Source organism: Mus musculus, chromosome 7 (genome assembly GCF_000001635.26).
Source record: "Mus musculus strain C57BL/6J chromosome 7, GRCm38.p6 C57BL/6J".
Lineage (NCBI taxonomy): Eukaryota > Metazoa > Chordata > Mammalia > Rodentia > Muridae > Mus > Mus musculus.
Window position 1 is genome coordinate 126,453,182 of NC_000073.6, and position 24,054 is coordinate 126,477,235.

At 52.8% G+C, this 24,054-nt stretch overlaps 2 protein-coding genes across 19 annotated transcripts in view; both read right to left on the reverse strand.

Annotated features, from left to right (window-relative positions):
* Positions 1-9,922, reverse strand: part of Atp2a1 (ATPase, Ca++ transporting, cardiac muscle, fast twitch 1) — a 17,246-nt gene extending 7,324 nt beyond the window's left edge. The window contains exons 1-10 of one of the 2 annotated variants that reach the window (XM_006507268.2): positions 9,624-9,922; positions 9,319-9,336; positions 8,924-9,006; positions 7,516-7,620; positions 6,398-6,536; positions 4,727-4,807; positions 3,933-4,018; positions 3,539-3,836; positions 3,196-3,362; positions 181-269 (exon numbers count right to left, since the gene is read on the reverse strand). In XM_006507268.2, coding sequence (XP_006507331.1) covers positions 181-269; positions 3,196-3,362; positions 3,539-3,836; positions 3,933-4,018; positions 4,727-4,807; positions 6,398-6,536; positions 7,516-7,620; positions 8,924-9,006; positions 9,319-9,336; positions 9,624-9,741 — 1,184 coding nt within the window. In that variant the 5' untranslated portion in view covers positions 9,742-9,922. The remainder of the gene's footprint in view (positions 1-180; positions 270-3,195; positions 3,363-3,538; positions 3,837-3,932; positions 4,019-4,726; positions 4,808-6,397; positions 6,537-7,515; positions 7,621-8,923; positions 9,007-9,318; positions 9,337-9,623) is intronic. The other variant, NM_007504.2, reaches the window with a different exon arrangement.
* Positions 9,923-13,811: 3,889 nt separating this feature from the next.
* Positions 13,812-23,469, reverse strand: Sh2b1 (SH2B adaptor protein 1). Of its 17 annotated transcripts, NM_001289540.1 has the most exons (11): positions 21,815-21,949; positions 20,298-20,434; positions 18,892-19,913; positions 18,519-18,620; positions 18,214-18,305; positions 17,941-18,116; positions 15,944-16,147; positions 15,575-15,786; positions 15,292-15,460; positions 14,769-14,868; positions 13,812-14,592 (listed from the first exon to the last, which is right to left on the reverse strand). In NM_001289540.1, exons 3-11 carry the CDS (start codon positions 19,828-19,830, stop codon positions 14,574-14,576), a joined length of 2,013 nt encoding a protein of 670 aa, NP_001276469.1. In that variant the 5' UTR covers positions 19,831-19,913; positions 20,298-20,434; positions 21,815-21,949; the 3' UTR covers positions 13,812-14,573. The 17 variants fall into 17 exon arrangements, 15 of the variants coding, with proteins under 15 accessions (NP_001276469.1, XP_006507548.1, XP_006507550.1 ...); XR_003946424.1 differs by lacking the exons at positions 14,769-14,868; positions 20,298-20,434 and adding an exon at positions 16,307-16,389 and having other exon boundaries at positions 21,815-21,960; NR_110346.1 differs by lacking the exons at positions 20,298-20,434; positions 21,815-21,949 and adding an exon at positions 16,307-16,389.
* Positions 23,470-24,054: the final 585 nt, after the last annotated feature.

The window sequence follows — 24,054 nt, forward strand, 5'->3', positions numbered from 1 at the left end:
GAGATGCAGAGAGCGGGGAGAAGCAGACAGGCATTGGGAAGGAGAGATGGAGGATTGGGTGGGAGAGATCAAGGTTGGGAAAGTAGGGAGAGAAGAAGGAAGAGGGAACGAACAGGAGATCGTCCCCCGAGAGACGTGGGGGGATGCACACAGCACTAAGGAGATTCCTACATGACTTACACCTCTCCCTCAGGAGCATAAGTAGAGCCAGTGATGGAGAACTCGTTCAGTGAGCAGACATCCCCATCCACCTTGTCAATGATGAACATCTGCAGGGAGAAGGACCACACAGATATTCCACATCCCTGAGCAGAGACACCTCTAAGTCCAGACTAAGCAAATTTCCAAGCATTTCCCCCCAATTCCCTTCTCCTTGACCCTCTCTGTACTGTTCCCTGTCATTCCTTGTTTTGCAATAATTCTTCATGTTCTTCATCAGTGGCCTAAAAAAACAACGGTTACTAGCTGGGCGGTGGTGGTACACGCCTTTAATCCCAGCATTTGAAGGCAGAGGCATGTAGATTTCTGGGTTCAGGCCAGCCTGGTCTACAAATTGAGTTCCAGGATAGCCAGAGCTACACAGAGAAGCCCTGTCTCGAAAAAAACAAAAAAAACAAAACAAAACAAAACAAAAACAGGTTACTGAACTAGGTGCACGCCTTTAATCCCAGCTCTTGGGAGGCAAAGGTAGGCGGATCTCTGAGTTCTAGGCCAGCTTGTTTACAGAGCTAGATCGAGGATATTCAGGGATACACAGAGAAACATTGTCTCAACAAAATGAAACAATACCACCACAGTTACTGAGGGCTACCCTGGGCCCTGCTCAGGTCAGTCCACAGATGTGTGTAACAGGTGTAGTGGGACTGGGGCCAAGTGCACCGGTGAGCAGCGGCTTATTTATGTCTCTAGTCACCGGCGGGGCTTCCTGCAGGAAGAGCTAAAAGTGTGGGTTCTTTTGCTATGACATTGTGCTGTAACTCATTTTTATAGGACAGGAGCCACGTCCTACAAGCCTGTGGTCTGGCTGTGAAGCCTGTGTGTTAAAAGAGAGGTGGAGAACATGATATTCAGGCTGGCAACTCAATCTGCCAACGTCCACTTCACCTCCACCCCACTAGAAACACTTTGTTCTTCACCTTTTAAACATTTCATTTATTTCCTTATTTTTTTTTTTTTGTTGTTGTTCATTTACTTTTGGAAACAGGGTCTCTCCTGCTACTCACAAGACTGGCCTGAAACTCCTGGAAATCCTCCTGTATCAGGCCTGGTTACTTACACCAGGCATTCATTCATTCATTCATTCATTCACTCACTCATACATTTCTGTAGTACTGGGGCTAGAACAGAGGGTCTTATGTAACTAGACTAGCTCTCTGCCACGGAACTAAAGCCCCAGCCCTACAGAAAAGCCATTTTTACATCAAAGACACATTATTCCACAGAACTCTGTTTAGGGCAGGGGAGGAAGGCATTAGTGGATAACACCTAAAAGCCCTTGAAGCCCAACATGGTAGTATAGACCTGAAATCCCAGTTCTTGAGAGACGGAGGCAGAAGAATTAGGAGTTCAATGCCAGTGTCATCCTGGGCTGCATAAGACCTCATCATAGGAAGACAGGGAAGGGGGGAGGAGGGGTAGATACTCTTGGATAGCAGGAAAAAAAAAGTCAAATCTCTCTCTTTTTTTTTCCCCTGACGTGTAGCATTTCCTTCCTACATGGTGAAAGGAGATAATTAATGCACACACTATGCACACACGCTCTCTCTAAAATAAATAAATAAATTAGTGCCAGGTGGTGGTGGTGCACATCTTTAATCCCATCACTTGGGAGGCAGAGGCAGGCAGATCTCTGAATTCAAGGTTAACCTGGTTTACAGAGTGACAGGGCAGTCAGGGCTACCCAGAGAAACCCTGTCTAGAAAAACAAAAACAAACAAGCAAACAAACAAACAAAACAGGTGAACAAAAAATAAATAAAGGTTTTTAAATTTTCTAAAGAAATGCTGTTGAGAACTAACATGATCAGGCTCGCTGGCCCTGTCGTGCAGTGGAGGGAGGGGTGGGGTGGGGGATGGGGTGTGCTGGCTGCACAAACAGAAGTTAAAGAAGTTAGAACCACACATACTTGGATTTGGAACCCAATTCTGCACACCCCACCCTATGAGACAAAGTCTCACTGTTGCCAGGCTGACCTCAAACTCGTCAAAGTAACTGACCCATGCCCCCAATATCCCAAGTCCTTGGGACTCCAGACACACAAGGCAAGCTCTAGCTGGCCTTTAAATATGTTTGCAGGGCAGGCCACATGCACAGTGCTCCTGCCTTCGCCTCTTGCCCAGGGAGTGTAGGCATGCACTACTGTGACCAGCTCTGCTATTTACAAACTTTCTATCTTTTGGTGGACCCCCTAAATTGCCCTAAACCTCAGTTTACTTTCCTGAAAAGTGAGGTTAAAGAGACTGTCCCTGAATGGTCTGATGTGAAGGTCAGAGAGGTATATGGCCCAGGGACCAGGCTGTAGTGTTTAGGTTTTGTGGTTTTGGTTTTTTGTTTGTTTGTTTGTTTGTTTTTGTCAACCTGACACAAATCAGAGTCACCCAGGAAGAGGATACTCAACTGAGGGGTTGCCTCCATCAAATTGGCCTATAGGGACATTAATGACTGATGTGGAAGGGCTCAGGCTACTGTGGGCAGGGTCACCCCAGGCAGGTGGTCCTGGGGTTATTAAGGAAGCAGGCTGAACAAGCCAGTGAGCAGTGCTCCTTGTTCTTCTACAGTCTCTGCCTCAAGCTCTTAGCTTGAGTTCCTGCCTCGACTTCCCTCAATGACAGACCGTAAGCTCTAAGAAACAAACCCTCCCCTCCCAAAGCCGCTTCTAGTATTGATTTATCACAGCAACAGAAAGCAAGCCAGTGGACAGCGTTCTTCCATGGTTCCTGCCTCTGCTCCTGCCTGAGTCTCTGCCCTGACTTCTCTCCATGACGGTCTGTGACTGGGATGTCTAAGCCAAATAACCCTTCAACTCAAGCTGGTTTTAGAGTTTTATGAAAAGAACAAAAGACAAACTAACATGGTTCTTCCCCTGGTGGTATTTAATTTACCCTCTGGCATCCCCCAGGCCATGCTAAGAAGCCCACCTTGAGAGAGCACATTCCACCCCCAGGCAGGCTTCAATATAGCCTCTGCTTCCCTGACCTTGCAAACTGACATCTGGTTGGTGGTGAGGGTCCCTGTTTTGTCAGAACAGATGACAGAGGTACAGCCCAGGGTCTCCACAGAGGGCAGACTCCTCACGATGGCGTTCTTCTTTGCCATCCGGCGGGTACCCAAAGCCAAGCAGGTGGTGATGACAGCAGGAAGCCCTGTGGGGACAGAGATATCATGAGTGAACAAAGCAGGGGGAACAAGGCCTACTGTGGCTGCTACCTAACAGTCACCAGAGCTATCAGGTCCTTCTCCAGGGGACCCATCATAGTTATTTTATCTGGAGTTACTCCTTGCTGTGAGATAGCACATGAATAAGAGACGACTGCCTTACCTTCTGGGATGGCCGCCACAGCCAAGGCCACAGCAATCTTGAAGTAGTAAATGGCACCCCGGAACCAGGAGCCCCCATGGACAGGATCGTTGAAGTGGCCAATGTTGATAAGCCAGACAGCCACACAGATGAGAGAGATGACCTTGGACAGCTGCTCCCCAAACTCGTCAAGCTTCTGCTGCAGTGGAGTCTTGTCCTGCTCGGTGGCAGCCATCTGGTCTCGGATCTTGCCAATCTCAGTACTCACACCAGTGGTGGCCACGATGCCTACAGCCTTGCCGGCTGCGATGTTGGTACCCTGGGAAGGTAAGGGGTAGGGTCAGGCCTCTTCTCTTCTTCCTCTGACTTGCCTCCCTCTGACACCCAGGCCCTCTGGCTGAGTATGACCGCTTACTGAGAAGAGCATGTTCTTCTTGTCCTGGTTGACAGCTCGGGGGTCAGGGACAGGGTCTGTGTGCTTGATGACAGACACAGACTCTCCTGTGGAGAAAGGGCCAAAGAGTCTCAGGTGTTGTCACGTGCATCTTCTTAACATCCTGACCCCTTCCAATCAGCAAGCAAGCACTCCGGTAGAGGTCTTGCCTCTGGAGGAAGGTGCTTGGGACAGGTAGGAGGTCCATTGCCTTTAGAGTTAAAAGACACTGAGCAAGCCTAGTGTGCTATGTGACTTTGGTAGCTTGACTTCCATTTGCTCCCCATGTCCTGGTGGGAACCAAATAAGGCCGGTGGGTGTGGAGCGTCTGTCTACTGCATAGCACATTCCTGGAAGACAGAAGTCCTCACTACCGGTGTGGCCACCCCACCAAGGACAAGAACTCAGATCCTCCTCCTGTGGGCTCAGTTTGCACTGTTTCCTTCCCAGAGTTTAAAGTGTATCCAAAGTCCACACTCTATCCCCAGAATCTCTCATCTGAGGGCTTTTGGGAACATTGGAGAAGATAAGACAATTTGCATCAAGGTTGAGTTCCTATGTCTGTATAGAAGGTGTAGGGTGGCAAAGGCTACGGAATAGAGTCAAACATCCTCTCCCATGCTCCTGTGACAGAATGAAGGCCATGCCACACTGATAATGCTACCTTAGAAGCAGAAAGAGGTCCTCCTGCAGGATGTCCTCTTTCACCTACCCAAGACCTGTTCTCTGTCTACCTAGCTCCTTCCTCATATGCCCTCCCACCTGAGTCCACCTACCTGTCAGGATGGACTGGTCGACCCGGAGGGTGGTGGATTTGATGGAGAGGATGCGGATGTCTGCAGGGACTTTGTCCCCAACTGCAGAGAGAGGGGTGAGTTCAGCTAGGAGCAGAGTTTACATTCTTCACCATCTATCTCCTTCCTATCATCCATCCTTCAGGTCCTACAGTACCCAGCCCTGCCTTTCACAGGCCTTCAGCACAAGATTTCCCATCTTGCTCTACCCCCACCCCAGATGATACTATTCCATTGTCCGACATTGAATGTGTCTCTTCCCACTGGCTGTGAGCCTGTGAAGGAAGCCCACAGAGTTCCTGGTGGGTAGTATGTGCTCACGAAGTGTATCCTCAGTAAAGGACCATTAGGGACAAGCCAGCTGAAACCCAGAAAGAGAAGCCAGAGGAAGGTAAAGAAAGAAACATAGTGATGTAACTCAGAGAAAAGAGGGTGACTTGGAAGATCAGAGAGCGAGGCTGAGAAAATCCAGGCCAAGCGAGAGTGACAGTGGAGCCTGAAGCTGCAGAGTGCACAGAGGGACTTGTGAGGGAGCGTTCCTGACTGCAATGCAGGGCTTCACAGATGGGGAGTGGGAAGCCAGACTATGAAAGCCCCACCTTGGGAGGTGCGGGGGAGGACACTCTGCCAGACTAGAGAGGCCTTCTGGGGGACACACACACTCCTCCTCAGGTCTCTGCCTAAAGCCACCTTGGTCCCATGGGTGGAATTGGGGCAAAGTTCACTTGCTTTCCTTTCTCTTGGTTTCTAAGGTCCCTCCTCCAGTGTCAGAGGAAGCAGGAGGAGGGAAGAGGTCGGCAATGGAGTCAGACCGAGACACTTGTCACTGAAGCCCAGATGGTATTTATAGACATTCATGGCACTGACCCCAAACTGTCACCATAGCAGGACTGCCCTGTCATGGAGCCGAGGGGTCTTCAGCCCACCAACTTCCCACCCTATGCTTCTCCTGGTGGTGACATGGTATAGAAGGTGACACAGCATGAGGGACAGAAGCTTAGAGATACACATTCACCAGGCTAGGGACTGAGAGAGGTGGCAAGTCCTACTCAGGTCAAATATAAAAAGCGCTGAAGGGGGCAGAATCCTAGTAATCTTAGCTACCCAGCCGCACCCCTCCCTGAGCGGCATTAAGTGTCCCTGAGGGGGCAGGGCCCTCCTTGAGCGCCCTCCTCATAGGTCCCGTGCTCCTAGCTGGGAGAGAACTAGAACCACCTTACATGGTGGTTGGGGTAGTCATCCCCCCCACCCCACCCCCACTCCCTTCAACTCTCATTCCTTCCCCTTTGAGAGGCCTCAAGGACACTGAGGGGTCAAGACTGAAAGCTGACCACTGGTGGGTGGAAGGAGAGGGGAGCCAGGCCCGGGAAGGGGTGGAGATGGGGACATTGGCTGGGACTGGCTTCCACCTGTTGCTTGCAAGTGTTGGTTGAGGGGAGGGAGGACGGGGGTCTGTCTGCTGCCTGGGGACAGGACTAGCTGTTCCTATTGAGACTCTAGTGGGGAGGGTGCTGTGGCCTGCATGTCCTGGAGTGACCCCTGAGGAGTCTGGGATGGAGAAGCAAAGCCACCATCCTCATAGATAGCAGTGTCAGGGCTGGCAGGTCCCCTGACCCAGGTCTGCCCTTCTGAACCATCCAGACCAGCACTTACCGGCCACCTCCACGATGTCCCCAGGAACGATGTCCCGAGCCTTGATCCTTTGCACTGACTTTCGGTCAGCCCGATAGACCTTTCCCATCTCGGGTTCATATTCTTTCAGCGCTTCGATAGCGTTCTCTGCATTCCGTTCCTGAGGAGGAGGGCGGACAAGAACAAAGTCAGAGAGAAGGTCCTGGAACAGGGTATATGCAGGAAAGGCAAGGGACACAGAAGTGGAGGAGGAGGAACAGGGATCCTAGCAGAGATAGGGCTAGTAGAGAAAAGACTGGCTTATGCAGGTCCAGCTGACAGGAGGGGCAGACAGAACCCCACATACAGCAGGGCTGCGTTTGTTGTAGAAAATGTGGCGGTGGCTAAAAACAAGTAAGAGGGGTTTGGGCCGAGAAGAAAGGGATTTAAAAAAGAAAAGCAAAACAAACAAAAACAAAACAGAAAACAAAGTAGTGATATGAGTGGAAACAGAAGCCAACTAGTAATTTACTGAATGCCTACTGTGTGCCATGTCTACTGTGTGCCATGCACTTCCAGTTCCTTTTCAATTGCATCAAGCCGGAGGGGCACAGTTATGAGTCCTGTTTTTTTCTTTTTCTTTTTCTTTTTTTCTCTCTCTCTCTTTTAAATCAGGGGCTCTTTATGTAGCCCTGCCTGACCTAGAACTCTCTATGTAGACCATGTGGGCCTCAGACTCACAGAGCTCTTCCAGCCTTTGCCCCTGCAATTGTAGGACTAAGGGTATGTGGCACCACATCTGACTTTGCCCCCTCTCCTTTTCTTTCTCTTTGTAGTGGGGTTATAAGTGTGTGCCACCCTGCTTAGTCCTCACTAGCTTAGAAAGAACTAGAGAGACTCCTGCCTCTGTCTCTGGGGCGCTGAAGGGCTCTGCCACTACACTTAGCTCACTAGCCCTCTTTTACAGGTGAGGAACCGGGCTTAGGGATGTGGTCACACAGTAAGCAAATGAGTCTTTCAGCTTTTTCCAACACTCCCTACCGAGAGGACCAGAGGAGGGGGCAAGGCTGGGGGAATGGTGTTGGAGACTGGAAGGAAACGTGGCCCCTTGCTCAGTGTTGAAACACGAGGTCGAGGTCGGAGGAGTGGTCAAAACTAACCTGCCAAACCCCCACAATGGCGTTGGCAATGAGGATCAAGAGAATGACAAAAGGTTCCACAAAGGCAGTGACGGTTTCTTCGCCTTCCTCAAACCAGGCCAGCACCTGAGAGAGGACGGGAGCTAAGGGGCCTGTGGGAGGCTGAAGCCCCACATTTACCGGAGGCTCCTCCCTTTGCCACAGAGCCGCCAGCACACAGACCCAGCCATCCTTGGGCTGTTGTGCAGACTGGCAGTGCAGCACACACATACACTTGGGGATTACCTGGGAAGGTTTTCAGGTTTCCCTGACCAAACTGTTGGCTTGTAAGCAAACCTCTGGGGACACCCAGGGTCAACCACCCTTACATCCACATCCATCCCACAGGGACCCAAGCCCAGTAGGAAAATCCCTGTGATCCTGGAAGGGCCCAGCCCACCCCCAGCCCTCCCTCCCATACCACCAAAGCATGGAAGCTCCAATTTCATGAGAGAACAGGAGGGAGGTAGGGTTACAGGCCTCCTGCACCCACCCCACCCCAGCTGTTACCACTGCCAGGCAGCAGTCACAGGCAAAGGCCAAGGAGCAAATCTGAGGCAAGAGGGGAGGCTCTGCCAGCTTAGGCTCAGGAGCACATGCAGCCTCCACAGTGTTGGTTTTGTTTGTTTGCTTGGTTTTTTTGTGTTTTGGGTTTTTTTTATGGTTTTCTCTCCTAGGTCTTATTTTCCAACTAAGATGCTAAAGAAATTCTAAAAATGCAAGATGGACTGCAGGGATGGAGGGTGACAAGCAGCCAGCAGCAGGAGCTATGAATGCTGGAGATGTAACAAGGGGATGGGGTAGCCTAAGGCTCTGAGGGACCTGGAGACACCGAGGTAAGGATGAATTAGGCTGGATAAAAAGAAGTCGGCACCAAGCTCCAGGCCCAAAGGAAGTGGCATGTGGTCCAACCTGGAGACAGCTGAGGGGTGAGGGGTGGAAGGGTTGGTAAGGTCTGCAGGGCACCCTGGCAGTCAGTCGCCCTTGTACCAAATCTTTCTCTTAGTCAATCAGTACCACAGGTTGGAGAGGGCAGGGCAGGATCGGTGACGCAGAGTAGGGGACCAACCAGGACAGGCTGGGAGTGACAGTGGCCCCATAGTAGACATTGTAACCCTCACTGAAGCAGGGAGCCTATGCTTGGGGGGGGGGGGGTAACCTGAGCTCTTGAAGCCCTTGAAGCTGGGAGGGTGGCTTAGCTTCAGTGTTTTGGCTGAGAACACTCTCAGGGCTTAAAATAAAACCTCTCTGCAGGGGAGGAAGCACCCCAGCACCCCACCCCCAGCTCCTGCCTGGAAAACAGGGTGGTCAGGGCTTGGACGAGGGCATCCAGGATGGTAAGAGCCACAGGCTGATCCCAAGGCCCACATCATACTCAGACAGCACTTACAAAGGAAATGCAGGCAGCCAGGAGAAGAATCCGCACAAGCAGGTCTTCGAACTGCTCTACCACCAACTCCCACAGAGACTTGCCTGGGGGGTGGGGGGACAAGAAGAGGAGTCCCAGGGTTAAGGGATGAGTGTCCGTGGATGGGGATGGGCCAGGGTCCAGAGTCTAGAGTGCCCTGGTCCTCTAGGTTGATAGGCAGCCCAGCTTGGCATGAGAGAAAGAGATGAAACAGCCCAAAAGGCTCTTCAAATCTGTGGCAGCTGTTCCAGGTGGGGAGGACTCAGGGAAGGTGTCTGGAGTCTTGACGCTTAAGCTTTGAGGAAAGGCTATGGGTCTCAGTAAGGAGAAGGCGGGGAGTCGGGGATGAGGGGCATAGGAGGGTCAGGGTAACTTACCTTCCTCAGCAGGGAGCTCTACCCAGGGAAAAAGAAGAAAAGAACAAATTCAGTGGGGGCCCATGCCCCATGCCCCCACACCCCAAACTCTGTGGCTAACATAAGAGAATCAGGGTATCAGAAGGGTGTCCCATGAGGCTCAAGGTCACCCTATGAAACCTCCCCAAACTCCAGATTTTAAAACTTTTCTTTAGTATCCTCCTTCTTCTCCAGTCCTGCTCCACCTTATACACTTTGGAAGAAGCAGCTCCCCTGACAGGGGTAGGAGGGCAGCCATACCAGCTTCTCCTCGGAGGGATACTTACCATTGGGGCCGTATTTTTCCAGATGTCGCTTAACTTGGTCTGGGGTAAGGCCTGTGGTCTCGCTCACCCCGAAATAGGACAAACATTCCTCTGTGGACTTGGAGTGCGCGGCCTCCATTGTGCTCCCTTCCTGGGGGCCAGGGGGTGATGTGTTTCTTCTTAGGGGCCTCTCACTTGTGGGGGGACTTCTTCAGCTTATCCACCTGCCTGTTGATCTGGGCTCCTTCCTTTTTCTTGCTTGCCCCCCCCAGATTCTTCTCCTTTCCACGAAGTTCTGACCCCAGTCCTACTTGCGCAGCCGGCCACCCCCCCAGCCCCCAGCTGGTCCTTATGAGGGAGTGGGGGGGGCAGGCTCCCCCTTCCTCCAGGTCAGGGATTGGCTGGCTGAGACCCCAGCAGGAGGGGTCAGGAGAGAGAGAGGTTTCTGCTGACAGAGAGGAACAGTGGGGCTGCAGCCTGAGGTGTCACTCACAAGGGACGCAAAGGTGGCCCCAGCCTCAGAGAGGAGGGGGGAGTAAAGTCACTTTCTATCATCCGCTACTGACCCCACCCCCAGTTGCCTCAACTTCTCCAGTTACACTAAATTCTCAGTTCCAAGCCCACCCCTGAGCAGATCTTTCCATAAGCCCTCTTGGCCCTTAGGCCTTATCACTCCTTAGCCTGGTCTTGACATCATGAACCCCTTTCCACTGTCACAGTCTCCTCCCCTGCCTAATGTGTTTGGTTAGCAGAGGAAGTTCTCCAAGCCTTTTGGGGGATCAAAGGAAAGGGGAGCGCATCTTTGGGGACAGAGGAAGTAGCTCTAGAGAGATACAGGGAACCAGGGAAGGGAGATAGTCAAGGGGACAGTGCAGATGGTAACCTTACCCTAGGGAGGGGTTGCTGCAGCCATCAACAAGGGATTTAGTGTCCAGGCCCTGGTAAGCAAAGCCAGGACTGTCTGTCTCTCCTAAACTCCCCCCACCACTACCGCTTTAGCTCAGCCTCTGGGAACACAGCCTTTAGCTCCCCTGTGAAACTGGCAGGGAATCCCCCCCACCCCACCCCGAAGAAAATGGGACACCCAGGCAGCCAGGTAACCCAAGAGGCTACGGAATGTGCTGATGGAAGAGGGGGAGGGATGGGTGTTTCAGGGTGGGGCAGGGGGAGTAAGGATCTCCCCACCCTACACTAGCCTTCAACCCTAGGGCTTCATGGTGACCCCCCCAGAAGTGTGGGGTTCTCTGAAACTCTCACCCTGATGCAACAGCTCACAGAGGGAATGGGGATCAGGGCTGGCAGGAGTGCTCTGGAGCTGGGCCAGCCCCAAGCCAGTGACTGAGAGCAGGACCCCTGAGGCTGGATGAAGCAGAGGCTCTGGAAGGGAGGGGAGAAGGTATGGAGAAAAGGGGACAGAACAGAGTTGGGAGCAAAGAGCACAGACTTCCTAAGCCCAAAGAGAAGAGGGAAAAGAAACAGCAGGGTTCGGGCAGTGGCAGTCCTGTGGGCGGGGCCCCAGAGGCTGGGTGCAAAGCCACAAGTTGTTGCTGAAGGGCTGGCCTGGCCTGGGTGTCAGCTTCCTCCAAAGAGCAGCTGCTCTGAGCCACCCTTCCCCACCCGCTTCATCATTGGGGTATCTTTTGATTTCCACCCAAGCAGCTGCTGGAGGAGGAGCAGCCGGGGTATATGGGCCAGGCTGCAAGCAGGGGGAAACTGAGGCAGTAAAGTTTCCATGGGACTAGAGATAGAAAGGTCAGTGAGGACCAGCAGCACTGTAGCCCTGGAACACAGGTCCCACCTCTACCCAGGCCTCAGTTTCCCTGAAAGAACCAAGGAGCAGGTCCCACACAAGGGCTCCAGTGCACAGACAGAATGATAAGGCAGCAGAGCCCACAGAACAAAAAGAAGCCCCACTTGTTGGGGTGACCACTGGCCAACACCGAGAGATAGAAATGAAGGGCTGAGCCTCGGATTCATCCTGCCTTCTGCCCAGACTTGGGGGAGGGGTGAAGTCAGGACAAGGTGTTCCTTCCCACCCTCTTTTCACAGTTCCCACAAACCCCTCCCTCGAGGTAGAGTCCTGCTGTGACCCGAGGTGGTAGGGCTTAGACAATGAGTGAGAATCTAGGGGTCACATAAACAGGCATTTCTGCCTGGCCCAGGACCCTCCATCTGGGGCCAGAGGCAGGCTCAGCAGCCATGATGGCTCAGGCCCTAGCTGGCTTCCCCCCAGCAGCACCTGGAGGAGTGACAGGGGTACAGGCTTCCAGCAGCAGGAATGCCCAAACATGGAGAGCGAGCGGGAGCAGGGACACTGAGCTTCAAAGCAGTTGAGTGAGGAAAGAAGGCAGGCTTTACAGGACACTCCTGCCAAAGAGGCTCTCTGAGGTTACTCGGTTCTACCTCTCCCAGCTTCCCAGAGAGATAAATGAAGGCTGGAGAGAGAAAGCTACCGGCCCAGAGGCCTAGAGCTGCAGGACAACACTTTTGACCTGGGGTGGGAAAGAGCAGATGAGGTCATTTCACAGACTACTTCCCAAGGCACCAAGACTGATGGTGTCCTTGCTCCTGAGTTCTGAGACTGAGGGAAGGCCTGGCTCTGAGAGGCATGAGAACAGAGCCTGGCCCACTCCCAAGTTCCACATACAAGACTTACTGGGGGGAGGGGGGTCTCACTGTCTCCTAGAAGATCTAGCCAGAACAGGTTAGTCTAGGGGTATCTTTTTGCCCACCTCAGGATGGCAAGTCCCTGAAGGTGGCAAGGCATGGGGGGAGGGGAGCCCTTGAACACCAGTTGCCATGAGATTAGGAGGGGATCAGGCCTTCCCACAGAGGTGCTACAACCCTCACTGGCCATTGGCTAGCTCCAACAATCTCACTTGGAGAACACAGCACCGAGGTCTCCAGCTGCCTTCCACCCAACCTCCACAACAGGGCCAATTCAATCCCTAGTCAAGGCCACGATTTGGGGAGCTCCAGGGATGATGTAAAGTAAGAGCCAGCAGGCTTCCCCCAGTCAACCCCCATCCTCGGTAGCCCGTGAGCTCAGCTGTCTCCTGTCCGTCTCCTCACAGAACTAACACAGGCCCAGAATAGCAAGGTCATGAGCGTGGGTAGGGCCTCCTGGAGGTGGGGCAGAAGCTGAGGGACAGAAGATCGGCTGTTCCACTTTCCCAGGGGAGGAGAGTGACACTGGAAGGTGGCAGGGGGAAACACAGTAGGTGGGAGTCATCAGATCCTGCTTGCCTCACATTCACACACACACACACACACACACACACACACACACACACACACACACACACACACACACATATCCCACCCCTAAGCTGGGAAGCCAGGACACCCCCGTTGGAAAACACAGATGCAGTGCAGAAAGATGTGTTTAGGACAGGGTCTGTATTTAAAAATGGGAGTTTGATGGTAGTGATCAGTCACTCCATGCCAACCAACAGCTCGGACCTCAGAGGAGCGGGGTAGTAGGGACAGGGAATGTGCAGAACTGGACCCAGGCAACTGGAACTTGAGACTCTCGAGGGAAGCCTCGAGACGAGTATTTAAGTCAGACAGAAACAATTAGGCCAAAACATGTCTGCAGCACCAACTAAGCTGAAACGTCACATGACACAGAGGCTGTCAGGGCCCAGAGTCGCTTGCCTTGCCTTTAGCTTCATACAGCAAACGAGGCAGCAGCAGGCCTCACAGCCAGGACAGTCCTGGTCCTGGGCCCCTCTGTAGACTGCACCGCTACAGTCAATCTTCCCCAGCCCTGCGACTTCAGCATTTCCTGCCTGCTTCATTCCTACGGTAAGAGTTTCACTCAAAACAATTCAGTGAAGTAAAGGCCTTTGGTGACCCCATCTTTCACTATCTTGTCCCAATAAAAGAACAGACTGGCAGGGCGTGGCAGTATAATTCCTTCAGCACACAGGCAGCTGAAGCAGGAAGATCGTACGTTTAGGTTACATAAGACACCGTCTTAAGAGATACCATCACCCTGAAAACAGAACATGCTGGAACCCACAAAAGTACTGCTGAGCTCTACATTGAAGCACTCAGCAAACCAAGGGGACCGGAGCAGAGAGGTGGTTCTGAAGGCCTTGACTAGAGGATGAAAAGGCCTGGACCCAGGCCAGCTCTTTGGCCTGAGCTCAAGAGACAGCTTTATCCGCCCATCCCAGGTCCTACTCCAAATATCAGCCACAGCCATCATGATGGAACTGAGATAAACCCTTTATTTATTTATGCTTTTCCATTTTGTTTAAAACAACAACAACAACCTTAATATAACTGACAGCCCTTCCCCCTCACCCTTGGTTGGGTTGGGGGTTATTAGTGGGGAAACAGCCCCCAGGGATGGGGCTGACCATAAGAGCCCCTCAGGGAGGTAACGGAGCCCAAGTCCTTGGCCTGGGGCAAGGGCACCTGTAGTGTGTAGTAACTGGGGACTTAACAGGGCTCATGAACCTCAACTTGTACCAACATACACACCCTTGGCTGACAAGGGTCAGGAAGCATGTAGGGAGGGGACTCCCACTTTCCTCTGTGTTCCTACCCAGCTCAGTCTCACAACTTAAGGCTGGGAGCAGGAAAATGGAGGGTGGGCAGGTATCTCACACAAATGAGTACTGATTATTAATGGCTCGGGGGTGACCCCCTTCTTCTCCGTTGCCCCCTAGTGGTAGCTGCTGGAGCTGTACCATTAGGGACACCTCCAAGTCCCCACTAGAGCCAGCACCACCCTGAGCCTCAGTGCCTGGTGCTATGGCCTCTTCCAATTCAACCATGGGGACCAGCTCAGCCACGGGGACCAGCTCTTCCTGGACCCCTCCACTGCCCGCTTTCTCTTTCTCTTGCCTCTCTTTGGCTGCTGCGGCTGTGGCTGCCGCAACTTCTGGCGCCCCCGACGCCTCTTCTGCCCCAGGATGTGGGGGATCTGTCCATGGAGGGGGTTCAGAGGGCTGGGCTGGGTCACGGGAGGTGCTCCGTTCTGGATAAGAATGGTGAGAAGACATTGCTTGTGGAAGGAAGTGAGTTCTTATGGTGACCTCCCCTTTGCTTGTCCTCCCCAAGGAGCCATGTGCTATCTCCCCCATGTCCCATCTCCTGAGCAACCCCCCTCCATGGAAGATGAATCATGGGCGGTGGTGAGAGGACCACACTTACACACAGTCACTCGCTCCGAAGGGCAGGAGGGTGGAGGAGGCATCGGGGTAGCATCGGTCGCCCTCGCACACCCCTGCATGGCTCCCAGCCTGCTCCCGGCCTGGGGGAGGGGAGGGGAGGGGCAACGTGGGGACAGATGGGATGGTGGGTGGGGGAAAGTGAGAGATCAGACAGGGACATCAGACATCAAGGGAGGAAGGAGGGGATCAGGCCATGAATCCCCCAAAAGGCCAAAGACAAGGCCGAGGAGGATGGGTCCAGGAGACAGACAATGATGGCGCGGAGGGTCCAATGGAATGGGAATGCAGCACCCAGCTCTCCACTGCCCCTGCCCCAAGAGGAGCCTCTGCCTGCATCCTGTCAGCCTTCTGCTTCCCTTCTAGGTCCCTGCCCAGGTACCTGACTGCCCTGCTCCCCACTAACAGGGCCTTTCCTCCACCCCCCCAACCCCGTCTTCCTGGCACACACACCTCACTTCTTGGGTGCACGGGCACCTCCTCCCCTGCAGACCTGCTCTGCTCACCCTGCTGCCGCTGGGAGGGCACATAGCTGACAAGGACAACATCACTGGAGCCTCCAGACTCCAGAGGGATGGGGTGCACCCGGAAGTGCTCAAGCATATCGAAAATGGACTGGAACCACAGATGTTGGACCCGGCACTGTCCCTCCTCATTTAGTGACAAGCGCAGGTGCTGAGGGCAGGATGACAAGTGAGGTGGGAGTTAAAGTCCCTGTCAGTTAGACATCCTTCCTCCCCTGCACAATGGGATCCCCAGATCCCCAGATTCTCCTTCAGGGCCACTCACCTTGGCCTTGCCCTGGAAGTTGAAAGTGAGGACATATTCACCACGCCTTGTCTCACTCTGGCGTACCAAGAAGACACCATGGGAGCCAGTGCCTCCTTCTAACACTAACTGGGCAGCTTTGAGTCGAGAGAGCATGCCGTGGAACCAAGGATAGCCTGAGAGGGGCTGATCCCCCTCACCCCCCTCTGACTCCCCTTGGAACAGGAACGATCCTTCAGGAAGGAGAGAGAGGGAAAAGCAGGTGTCAGAGGCCTCTCCCTAGCCCAGTTTTCCCCTTGAGACACCAGGTCACTGGTTCTTCCCCGGCTTGATCCCTCCAGTTCCAATACAGGATCACAAACCAGACACAAATACACATGCACCCAATACCTGTGGCTGCTTCTGGAGTATCCAGGGGAGGGTAGGGGGTAGAGAGGGGATGAACTGTCCCTGCTGGAGGCCCCTCCTCAATGGGAATTCGAGGAGGCAATTCTGGAGGAAGCAGTTCCATCGAATCAAAATGGGAGGCAGCAATGGAGGCAGAACTAGGGGAGAAGGACGCCGATGGCCGGTCTGAGAGGCCCCCATAAGCTCCTGAAAGAAAACAGAGGGACCAAACTTGAGAATGACACAGGTTCTGCTCCTGCAGGCCTGGGCTCCTGCCATCTCCCCATTGGCTGTCCACTTGCGTGCCCAGCCCCCGTGCCTCTGGAGGAGCGACCCTGATGGATTGTCACGATGGTTCTGACTTACACTGCTTGTACGGCTGAGGGACCAGGGTTATTTCGAGGAGGTCCTAGAATCCAAATGTGCCTATGTCTTTTCTGAATCAACAGCTGAAAGATTATTGCAAAGGTTGGTGGGGTAGGGATAGAAGCCCTGAAAAATGTCCACATTAGAAAGGAGCCCTCTGTCTCTTTTAGACTAGAACTATCATCTTGAAGCACATCAAAAATGTCAGGAGGTCCATTCCTGTACCGAGGGCCTCCGAAGACTGAGGCTACAGCTTGCAGGTCAGCCTACAGCAACAGAAGACTTGGGAACACGCTCCAGTGACTGTCATCTTGTGATTGCCTAGCAGGAGCCTTCCCCTTCAGGCCAGAGTCACGTGACTTTCACCTGCGTTCTTCCCTTTCCAAGCATCCTGGTGCTCACTCCCATGTCAGCTCTCAATAAGGTTCCTGGCCCTTGAAGCTACTCTCATCTCTCACCTCGGTACAACATTCTGTCAGTTTCATCTCCCTTGTTCTCTTCCTCCTGAGTTCCCATGATGCGCCCTGCTAGGAATGCTCAGAAGACACTAAGCAGACCACCCCCCCCCCCCTTAGAAACCTGCTTTTTATTAGGAATAATGTCTTACCAATTCAGTTAGAGTTAACCCATGGAGACCAAAGAGCCCACTTGAAATACCTGAGTTCCCCATCCACCCCAGAGCCTAGCATGCAGCCAGCGATACACTAGAGCCTGACTGAGCATCTGTCAAACATCAGGCCTAGACCAGCAGACACATCACCACACTGCTTAGAAAACAGCCACGTCAGAACCTAGATTAGCACAGCAGCACGTCTTTGTCGGCAAACTCAGGAAATCCATTTCCTCCCTGTGGTCTCGGTTACTTGCAATCTGATGTAAGGTCTATGCTAGCTCTAACAATCCAGTCTGTAATAACTTTCTTGTTGACTGAACGCAGCCCTTGTGCCAGGCACTATGAAGCCAAAACTCAAGAGCCAATGGTCAGGAGAAAAGGGTAGAATAGAGGCAGTCTACAAGGTGAGCTGAGCCAGACAGATATTTTTCTGCATGTGTCAGTGTTTGATCAGGATGAAAGAGGAGGTGCGCACTTGGAAGGCAGAGGCAGGCGGATTTCTGAGTTTGAGGCCGGCCTGGTCTACAAAGTGAGTTCCAGAACAGCCAGGGCTACAGAGAAACCCTGTCTCGAAAAACGAAAGGAAAGGAAAGGAAAGGAAAGGAAACGAAAGAAAGAAAGAAAGAAAGAAAGAAAGAAAGAAAGAAAGAAAGAAAGACAGACAGACAGACAGACAGACAGGAGGTACAAAGGCCACTGACATATGCTGAGATACATGACAAGACTGAAACAAAGATGTCCACTAAGTACTCTGGAAGCCTGCTCAAGAAAACCATTACTTCATTCTAGACAGAGTGGTGGCCTACTGGAAGGTGGCTTATGAAAAAAAAGGTAACAGAGCTGAGTGTGAAAGGTTGGTTATGGGGCCATGCAGGGTGGTCACTGTAATGATTTTAAATGGCAAACTGTGACTTAAGAGTTCATGGTATGTTCAGAGACAAAAGACAAGCAGTCAGTAGGTCATAGGTAGAGCAGCTAGGGAACAGAGCTGGCCCAGCAGCTCACACGGGCTCGACCTTACCCTGCGACAGGCGGTCGTTACTCTCGCTGGGTCCCAGCAGCAGATCCTGGCTAGGCAGACTCTCTGAATGATTCAGGCAGGGCAACTCCAGGCTGTCTGTGTTATCCTTTGTGAAGAAGGAGGTCCCAGGGGCCAGGGGAAGGGTCATGGGACGGGGGCTGATAGCAGGACAGGGTCTACAAAGACAGGGAAAATGGCGCTGGGGAAAGTCACCAGGAGAGACAGAGGTGCCATACCACGTCCAGATCCCTCAGAAAGAGGCAGGCTTCTTACCCGGGGCTTAGGCATTCCTGGATGTCAGACACCCAGGCCTTCACATGAAGCGCATCACTTGTCTCCAGGATGTACTCTGAAGGGCCTTCTACCTACAGGGCCAAGAGGTGGAGCTTTAGCAAGGGCAGTGGGTAGGAGGCCTACAGGCCACATCCAACCCTGAGGAAAACAAGAAACCACAGCCCCAGGAAGACTCAAAGCCCCCGACATATACTCATCCTGCTGCTGAAGATATGTGCCTAAGTCTATCAAGAGCATTTTCTCAAGCACAGGTACTCTCTGGGGACAGAGCTTGGGGTTCCTACCTTAACCACAAACGTGTTCTCCCTGTCAGGCATCTCTAGGGCTGTGGCTGTGCGGACATCAGTAATAGTAGAGCAGGGAATGCTGAGACGGGGTCGGGACGCCTACGCGGGAAAGGGAAGAAGAATCAGTTTTTGGTGTGTCAAATCTAACTGTATCTCCCTCCATTCACCTACCCTTCCTTCCTAGGTAAGGTGAAAAAGTAATAGTTCTTTGGTCTCAGATCCCCCCATGGCAACTGAGAGCCCACAGTTAGCACTGAACCCAGGACAGCAATATTGTGTATGTGGGTTAGTAACCCCACAGCTATCTGCAGAGCTGAGCCTCCTCTCCAGCCACTGTCACTTTCAGCTACCCACCTTCCTGTGGGCTCACCTTGGGTGGTACAAAGAACTCCAAGCGACTTCCTCCTCCTCCTTCTCCTTCACTCCGGAGCAGTAAGCGACACTTTTGCCACTGAGGCTGCCCTCCTCCTCCTGAGGTCAGCCCAGCTGCCCCTCCTCCACGACCCACTCCTGCTGGGTCAGGGGCAGCCTCTTCAGCCCCCATGAAACTCAGCAGCTCTTCTCTCTGTATCATTCCTGCTCCGTCTTTCAGGGTTCCCCCTCCACGACTTAGCCTCAGCCTCTCAAATCGATGAGTCCATCTCTCCCCAGGGGATGTGCCATCATTAGCCAATGCCCTACCAACTGTCCCAGCACCACCCGAGGAGTTGGAGTTGCTGTTTCCACCTAGAACTGGAGGGCCGGATGTGGTCTCCAGAGGCCCAGCTTGGGAGGGCGAGTCAACGGCACCCCGCCACTGCAGGATGCCTCGAACAGAGCCTCTGACTGAACGGCCCACTGAGCGGAGGGAGAAGCGCTTCTTGAGCTTTGGCTTTGAGGATGTTGTAGAGGAAGGGACTGAGGAAGGAAGGGGGCCAGCCAGGTCCTCAGAAGATCGAGAAGGGCCCAACACTGCTAGGGGCCCACCCACCCTGCAGCTCTCAAGGGACAGGTCGTGTGATGGTGGGATTTCCACACCAGGGCTCAATGGAGCCAGGACAGGTGGGGAGAGTGAGCCCGAGGCCCGAGCCACCTCGGCTTCGAAGTGCTGCAGGAAGAGCTCAGCAAAACGGCCAGAAAAAGCGGCCTCTGCTCCCGGCTCTGCATACTGTGGGTGGGAGGCCAGGTAGAGGCGAAAACGTCGGGCAAGATCCAGGGCAGCTGCCCTCGCATGGGACTCACAGAACTCTTGCCAACTTGGGGGAGGGGGTGGTGGCAGCGCTGGCGGAGAAGGGAAGACCCCATCCTCTGGGGAAGGGGCACCATTCATGATGGGCCCCAGGAGGAGGACAAGGGAAGCCTGCGGGGAACAAATAGGGAAGCAGCCAGAAGACACGGGATGTGCGGCAACAGCTGTAGAAAGAAGAGGCACATACACTGAGTTACTGTAGAAGTGAGATTGAGTTATATCTCAGCCCAGGCCAGGGACTCCCCTCCAGGCTCCTCAGAGAGCAACAGGCGAAGAGAACTAAACTGTTTTGCCCTCTTCAAGATCAATAACCCTCATATACCCCAGGGATGAAGGATGCTAAGCCCAATCCTGCTGCCTTTGTCACCCCTCTCCCTGTTGTGGGACCCAGGAAAGGGCCTTGGAGCATCTTACCCCACAGGGGACTCTTAAGATCACTGCCATCCCTTCTCTAAGACAAAACCTTCCCTAACTATCACACATTTTAAGTGTGCCATTCCAGAGGGCTCTACAAGGTCATTTTACCTTTCCTTAGACAACTTACTAACCTCTTACAGATGAGGAAACGGAGATTCAAACAGAGATTCAAACAAGTTCCAGAACTCAGAGTCTACCGCATTTCCCACTGCACAGTTCTAGTCTCCAGGGATATGCTGGACCAGCCTCGACCACAGCTCCCACTGCTCTGTTCTCAGGGGACCAAAGGGTGCAGGGATTACACCCTTTAAAGACCTTGCATCATAGGTCCAATGAGTGGAAGTTGGACTGAAGGCTCAGTTGTCTTCGAAGCTGATCCTATAACCCAGCACTTAAGCCCTGTGGGAAGACTTGGATTGGCTGAAGGCCAATCTCTGGGTTGCCCCTACAGTCTAGGGCTGAGTGATAGCAGCGCTAGAGAAAAAGAGATGGTGTGTTGGGTCAGGACAAGTCTTTACTAGCCACAGAAGTAAGGCATCGCACGGAGCCGGGGCTCAGGAATTTTCACTCCCTGGGGAGTGTACCTGTGAGTTTTGGACTCAAGCCCCAGCTCAGTCCACCTGTTAGCTGTGTGAACCTAGCTTTTGTCTCTGTAAAACACAGTTACTAACCGCTACCTGCTACAGTTGTCAGGAGAAATGAAATGACAAGGAACATGTCTATGCTTTCCACAGTAAGCACACAAGACATCACTGCCACTGTAACTATTTTTTATGGGGGAGGACAGTATGATGGGTCCCATTTGCGCTCCAGAAAGGAAGCGCTTCTGCGGGTGCCCCAACTCTTACATCACAGCTAGAAAGTGACAGAGCTCCATATGTAATTTACAACCGGTGGCTCTTTGGTGAGTGGTCCTGCCCTATGATCGACTGAAAGGAGACACCTCTGGACGGCTCAGGAAAGTCTACCCAAACTATCAGTGATGCCAGCCTCTTCATCAAGCCTACAACCAAGCTGCAAGTCAGAGACCCCCCCCCCCTCCCCTTCCTCCTTGGCCTTTCCTACATACTCCGATGGCTCCAACCACAGGGACAACTCCAAACCAGGGAGAAGCAGCCAGGAGATGCGGGAGTCACAGAGCACAGGGGAATCGGGGCCAAGAGGCGCAGGCACGGCAGAGACAGTCCCCAGCCAGAGGCTACCTCGGCTCACACAGGCCCACCCAGCCCTCAGCACTACTGGCCGACCCAGCCCCCTTCAGGCCCGCTGACCCTGCGGTTCCTGGACTGGTGACTCAGTTTCTCTTCTGCCAAGACGGCTCAGTCACAGTTTTCCGGTGCACCTGCCTCTTGGCTTAGTTCTGACATTCCAGAAGGGCGGGTGGTGGAGGGTGCAGGCTGCGCTCCAGGTTCGGACCCTCCGGGCCCCGTGGTTAATCACTCGGACCCGATCCTAGTCGTTGGACACCCTCCACAAGCCCCTGGGCCGGAGCCTCCGAGGGACCAACTATCTGCTGCCCTCTCGGGAGCCGAGCACCCCTCCAGCCCCGAGCCCCCACGCCCACCCCCGCCCAGGCTTCTCAGACGACAGGGTCGAGTCCGGAGAGGAAAGAGGCACTTGAAGAGGGGGGTTCCGGTTCCGGTCCCACCTGCATCTCGGTCCCCGCGCTTAGCTCCGGCGGCGGCAGCGGCGGCGGCGGCGACGGCCGCAGCTCCCGCTCCCTGTGCCCCCCGCCTCCGCGACGGGCTCCCAGCACGCGCTTCTGCGCAGGCGCTGGGACGGGTTCCCCGACGCGGAAGGAAGCGACCATAGAGAAGAGCAGTAAGAAGGAGGGCACCTTCGTATTCACTTCCGCCATCGTTCTCGGCGCCGAGGTTTTCAGGAGCTACGCCAACACAGGTCTCACTAAGCTCCCGTGGCTTCGGCAGTTGTACCTAAAAGGAACCACTGAGGCAGCTGTGGGAAGGCGTTGGGTCCGTCATCCGAAGCAAATTCTAGACAAAGGCGAGAAGTTAACCATAGAGAAGCCACTTGAGCGGAGAGAGTAGCCGCCCACTAAAAGAAATCAGCGAGATGATAAAGCTCTTTGAAGAGCTGGCTGCAGCCTAGAGCGCCTGGCCCTGCATCGAGGGGTACACGGACACCGCCCCCAGGGATCTGGCGAGCGATGTAGCGGTGACCTTGGGAGGCCGAGTGGAGTGGGCGGAGCCTGAACTTAACGACCTTGGTCTTTTAGGGGAAAGGGACAAGGTGGTCCTGGAGGGCTCTACCTTAGACGGGAACTAAAGTTGGGACAGCAATAGTGAGGTCAGTTTTGGACATGCTTGCGGGTCATCAGTAGGTACATAGAGATAGAGCTTGAAGTTCAAGAGAGGCTTCAGGGCAAGTTAGAGGGATGACGAAGTAAGGTACAAAGTGCTGTTGAGACCTTGCGCACAAATACCTTCTAGCAACCCAAGCTCGCATTGATCCAGCGTCACTACAGCTGAAGTAATTGAAAAGGCCAGAGTAGATTGGGATCATTGACAGGGCCCAAAAGATTATGTCTATAGCTTGTCATCTGTGATTGTACTCTACTCGTGCGGTCGGTCGCTTTCACCCACAGAGGGGCTCTAGTCTTCTTGGTGTGGCAAGATGGTTTTCCATAGATTCAAATTTAAATCCTAATAGTTAAGCAACTCAGTGTAAGGAGTATCACTCTTTCTAAGATCATCAATAAAATTTTCAGAATTAGGCTAGTGAGATGCCTTTTCAGTAAAAGTGCTTGTGTTTTCTATGCAAACCTGATTAGCCAGAATTCCCTCCCCATAACCCACTGTGGAAAGAGAAAGGATGTTGGAAAGTTGGCTTCTGACTTAGAACATGGCACACACACCACACATGTGTGATACCCCCCCCCCATCACATACACATAAACAAAGTGGTAATAAAATGTAAATAAGTCACACTGCTGGAAAGAGAGCTAAGTGATTAAAAGACTAGCAGCTCTTGCAGAGGCCCCGCAACCACATGGTGGTTCAGAACTGACTATAACTCCAGCTCCAGGGGATCTGATGCCTTATGACCTCAACAGGGACACGTACATACACGCAGGCAGGCAAAACGCACATATAAGATAAAATAATATTAATTTTGGAAAATTTAAGCCAGGCAGTAAGGAGCAATGCCTTTAATCCCAGCACTTTGGAGGCTGAGGCAGGTGGATATCTGAGTTCTAAGCCAGCCTGGTATATACAGCAAGTTCTAGGATGGCCAGGGATAAACAATGAAAACCATGTCTCAAAATTTAAAAAAAAAAAAATTAAAAATCTCCAAAGCCAACTAGCTGACTAGATCAAGTGCTATCCTGGAACCCAGAGGCAAGTGACCCAGAAGATGGATATAGATAAAGAACTTGTTGCACATAACGAACGTTTGTCTAGAGGTGCCATCTTGCCCCCATGGAGTTAGAAAATCTTAGAAAAAAACAGACAAGTTCTGGTGTACTCAGTCTTTTGTTTTTAAAAGATTTTTTAAAAATTATGTTCCATATCTGTGTGGTTTATCTGTATATAAATGGCCCACTGCAAGAGTACCATGTGCTCCTAACTACTGAACTCTCTCTCCAGACCTGTGGCTTAGCCAGTCTTAAATCACCCAGGCTGTATCACAGCACTAGGCACCAGCTCAGGATTAACTTTGTCAGGTCTTCATTGCCAGGATTATCTACCTTTGTTACCATTTTAAAGGAAGAGGCAAATGTAGAGATCCCTTTCCTGTGACTGTTTCCCACACCCTCCCTCTAGCGAACCTAGTCATCAACTAGCATAGACAGAGTTCAAGAACACAAAAGGGGGCTGGTGAGATGGCTCAGTGGGTAAGAGCACCCGACTGTTCTTCCAAAGGTCC

Coding starts and splice junctions, on each gene's coding strand:
- Sh2b1 (XM_006507481.4), bottom strand. CDS start 19,830: ATGAATGGTGCCCCTTCCCCAGAGGATGGGGTCTTCCCTTCTCCGCCA. Junction 18,117..18,213: donor CAGGAATGCCTAAGCCCCGG/GTAAGAAGCCTG, acceptor CTGTCTTTGTAG/ACCCTGTCCTGCTATCAGCC. Junction 15,787..15,943: donor TACTCCAGAAGCAGCCACAG/GTATTGGGTGCA, acceptor TCCTTCCTGAAG/GATCGTTCCTGTTCCAAGGG.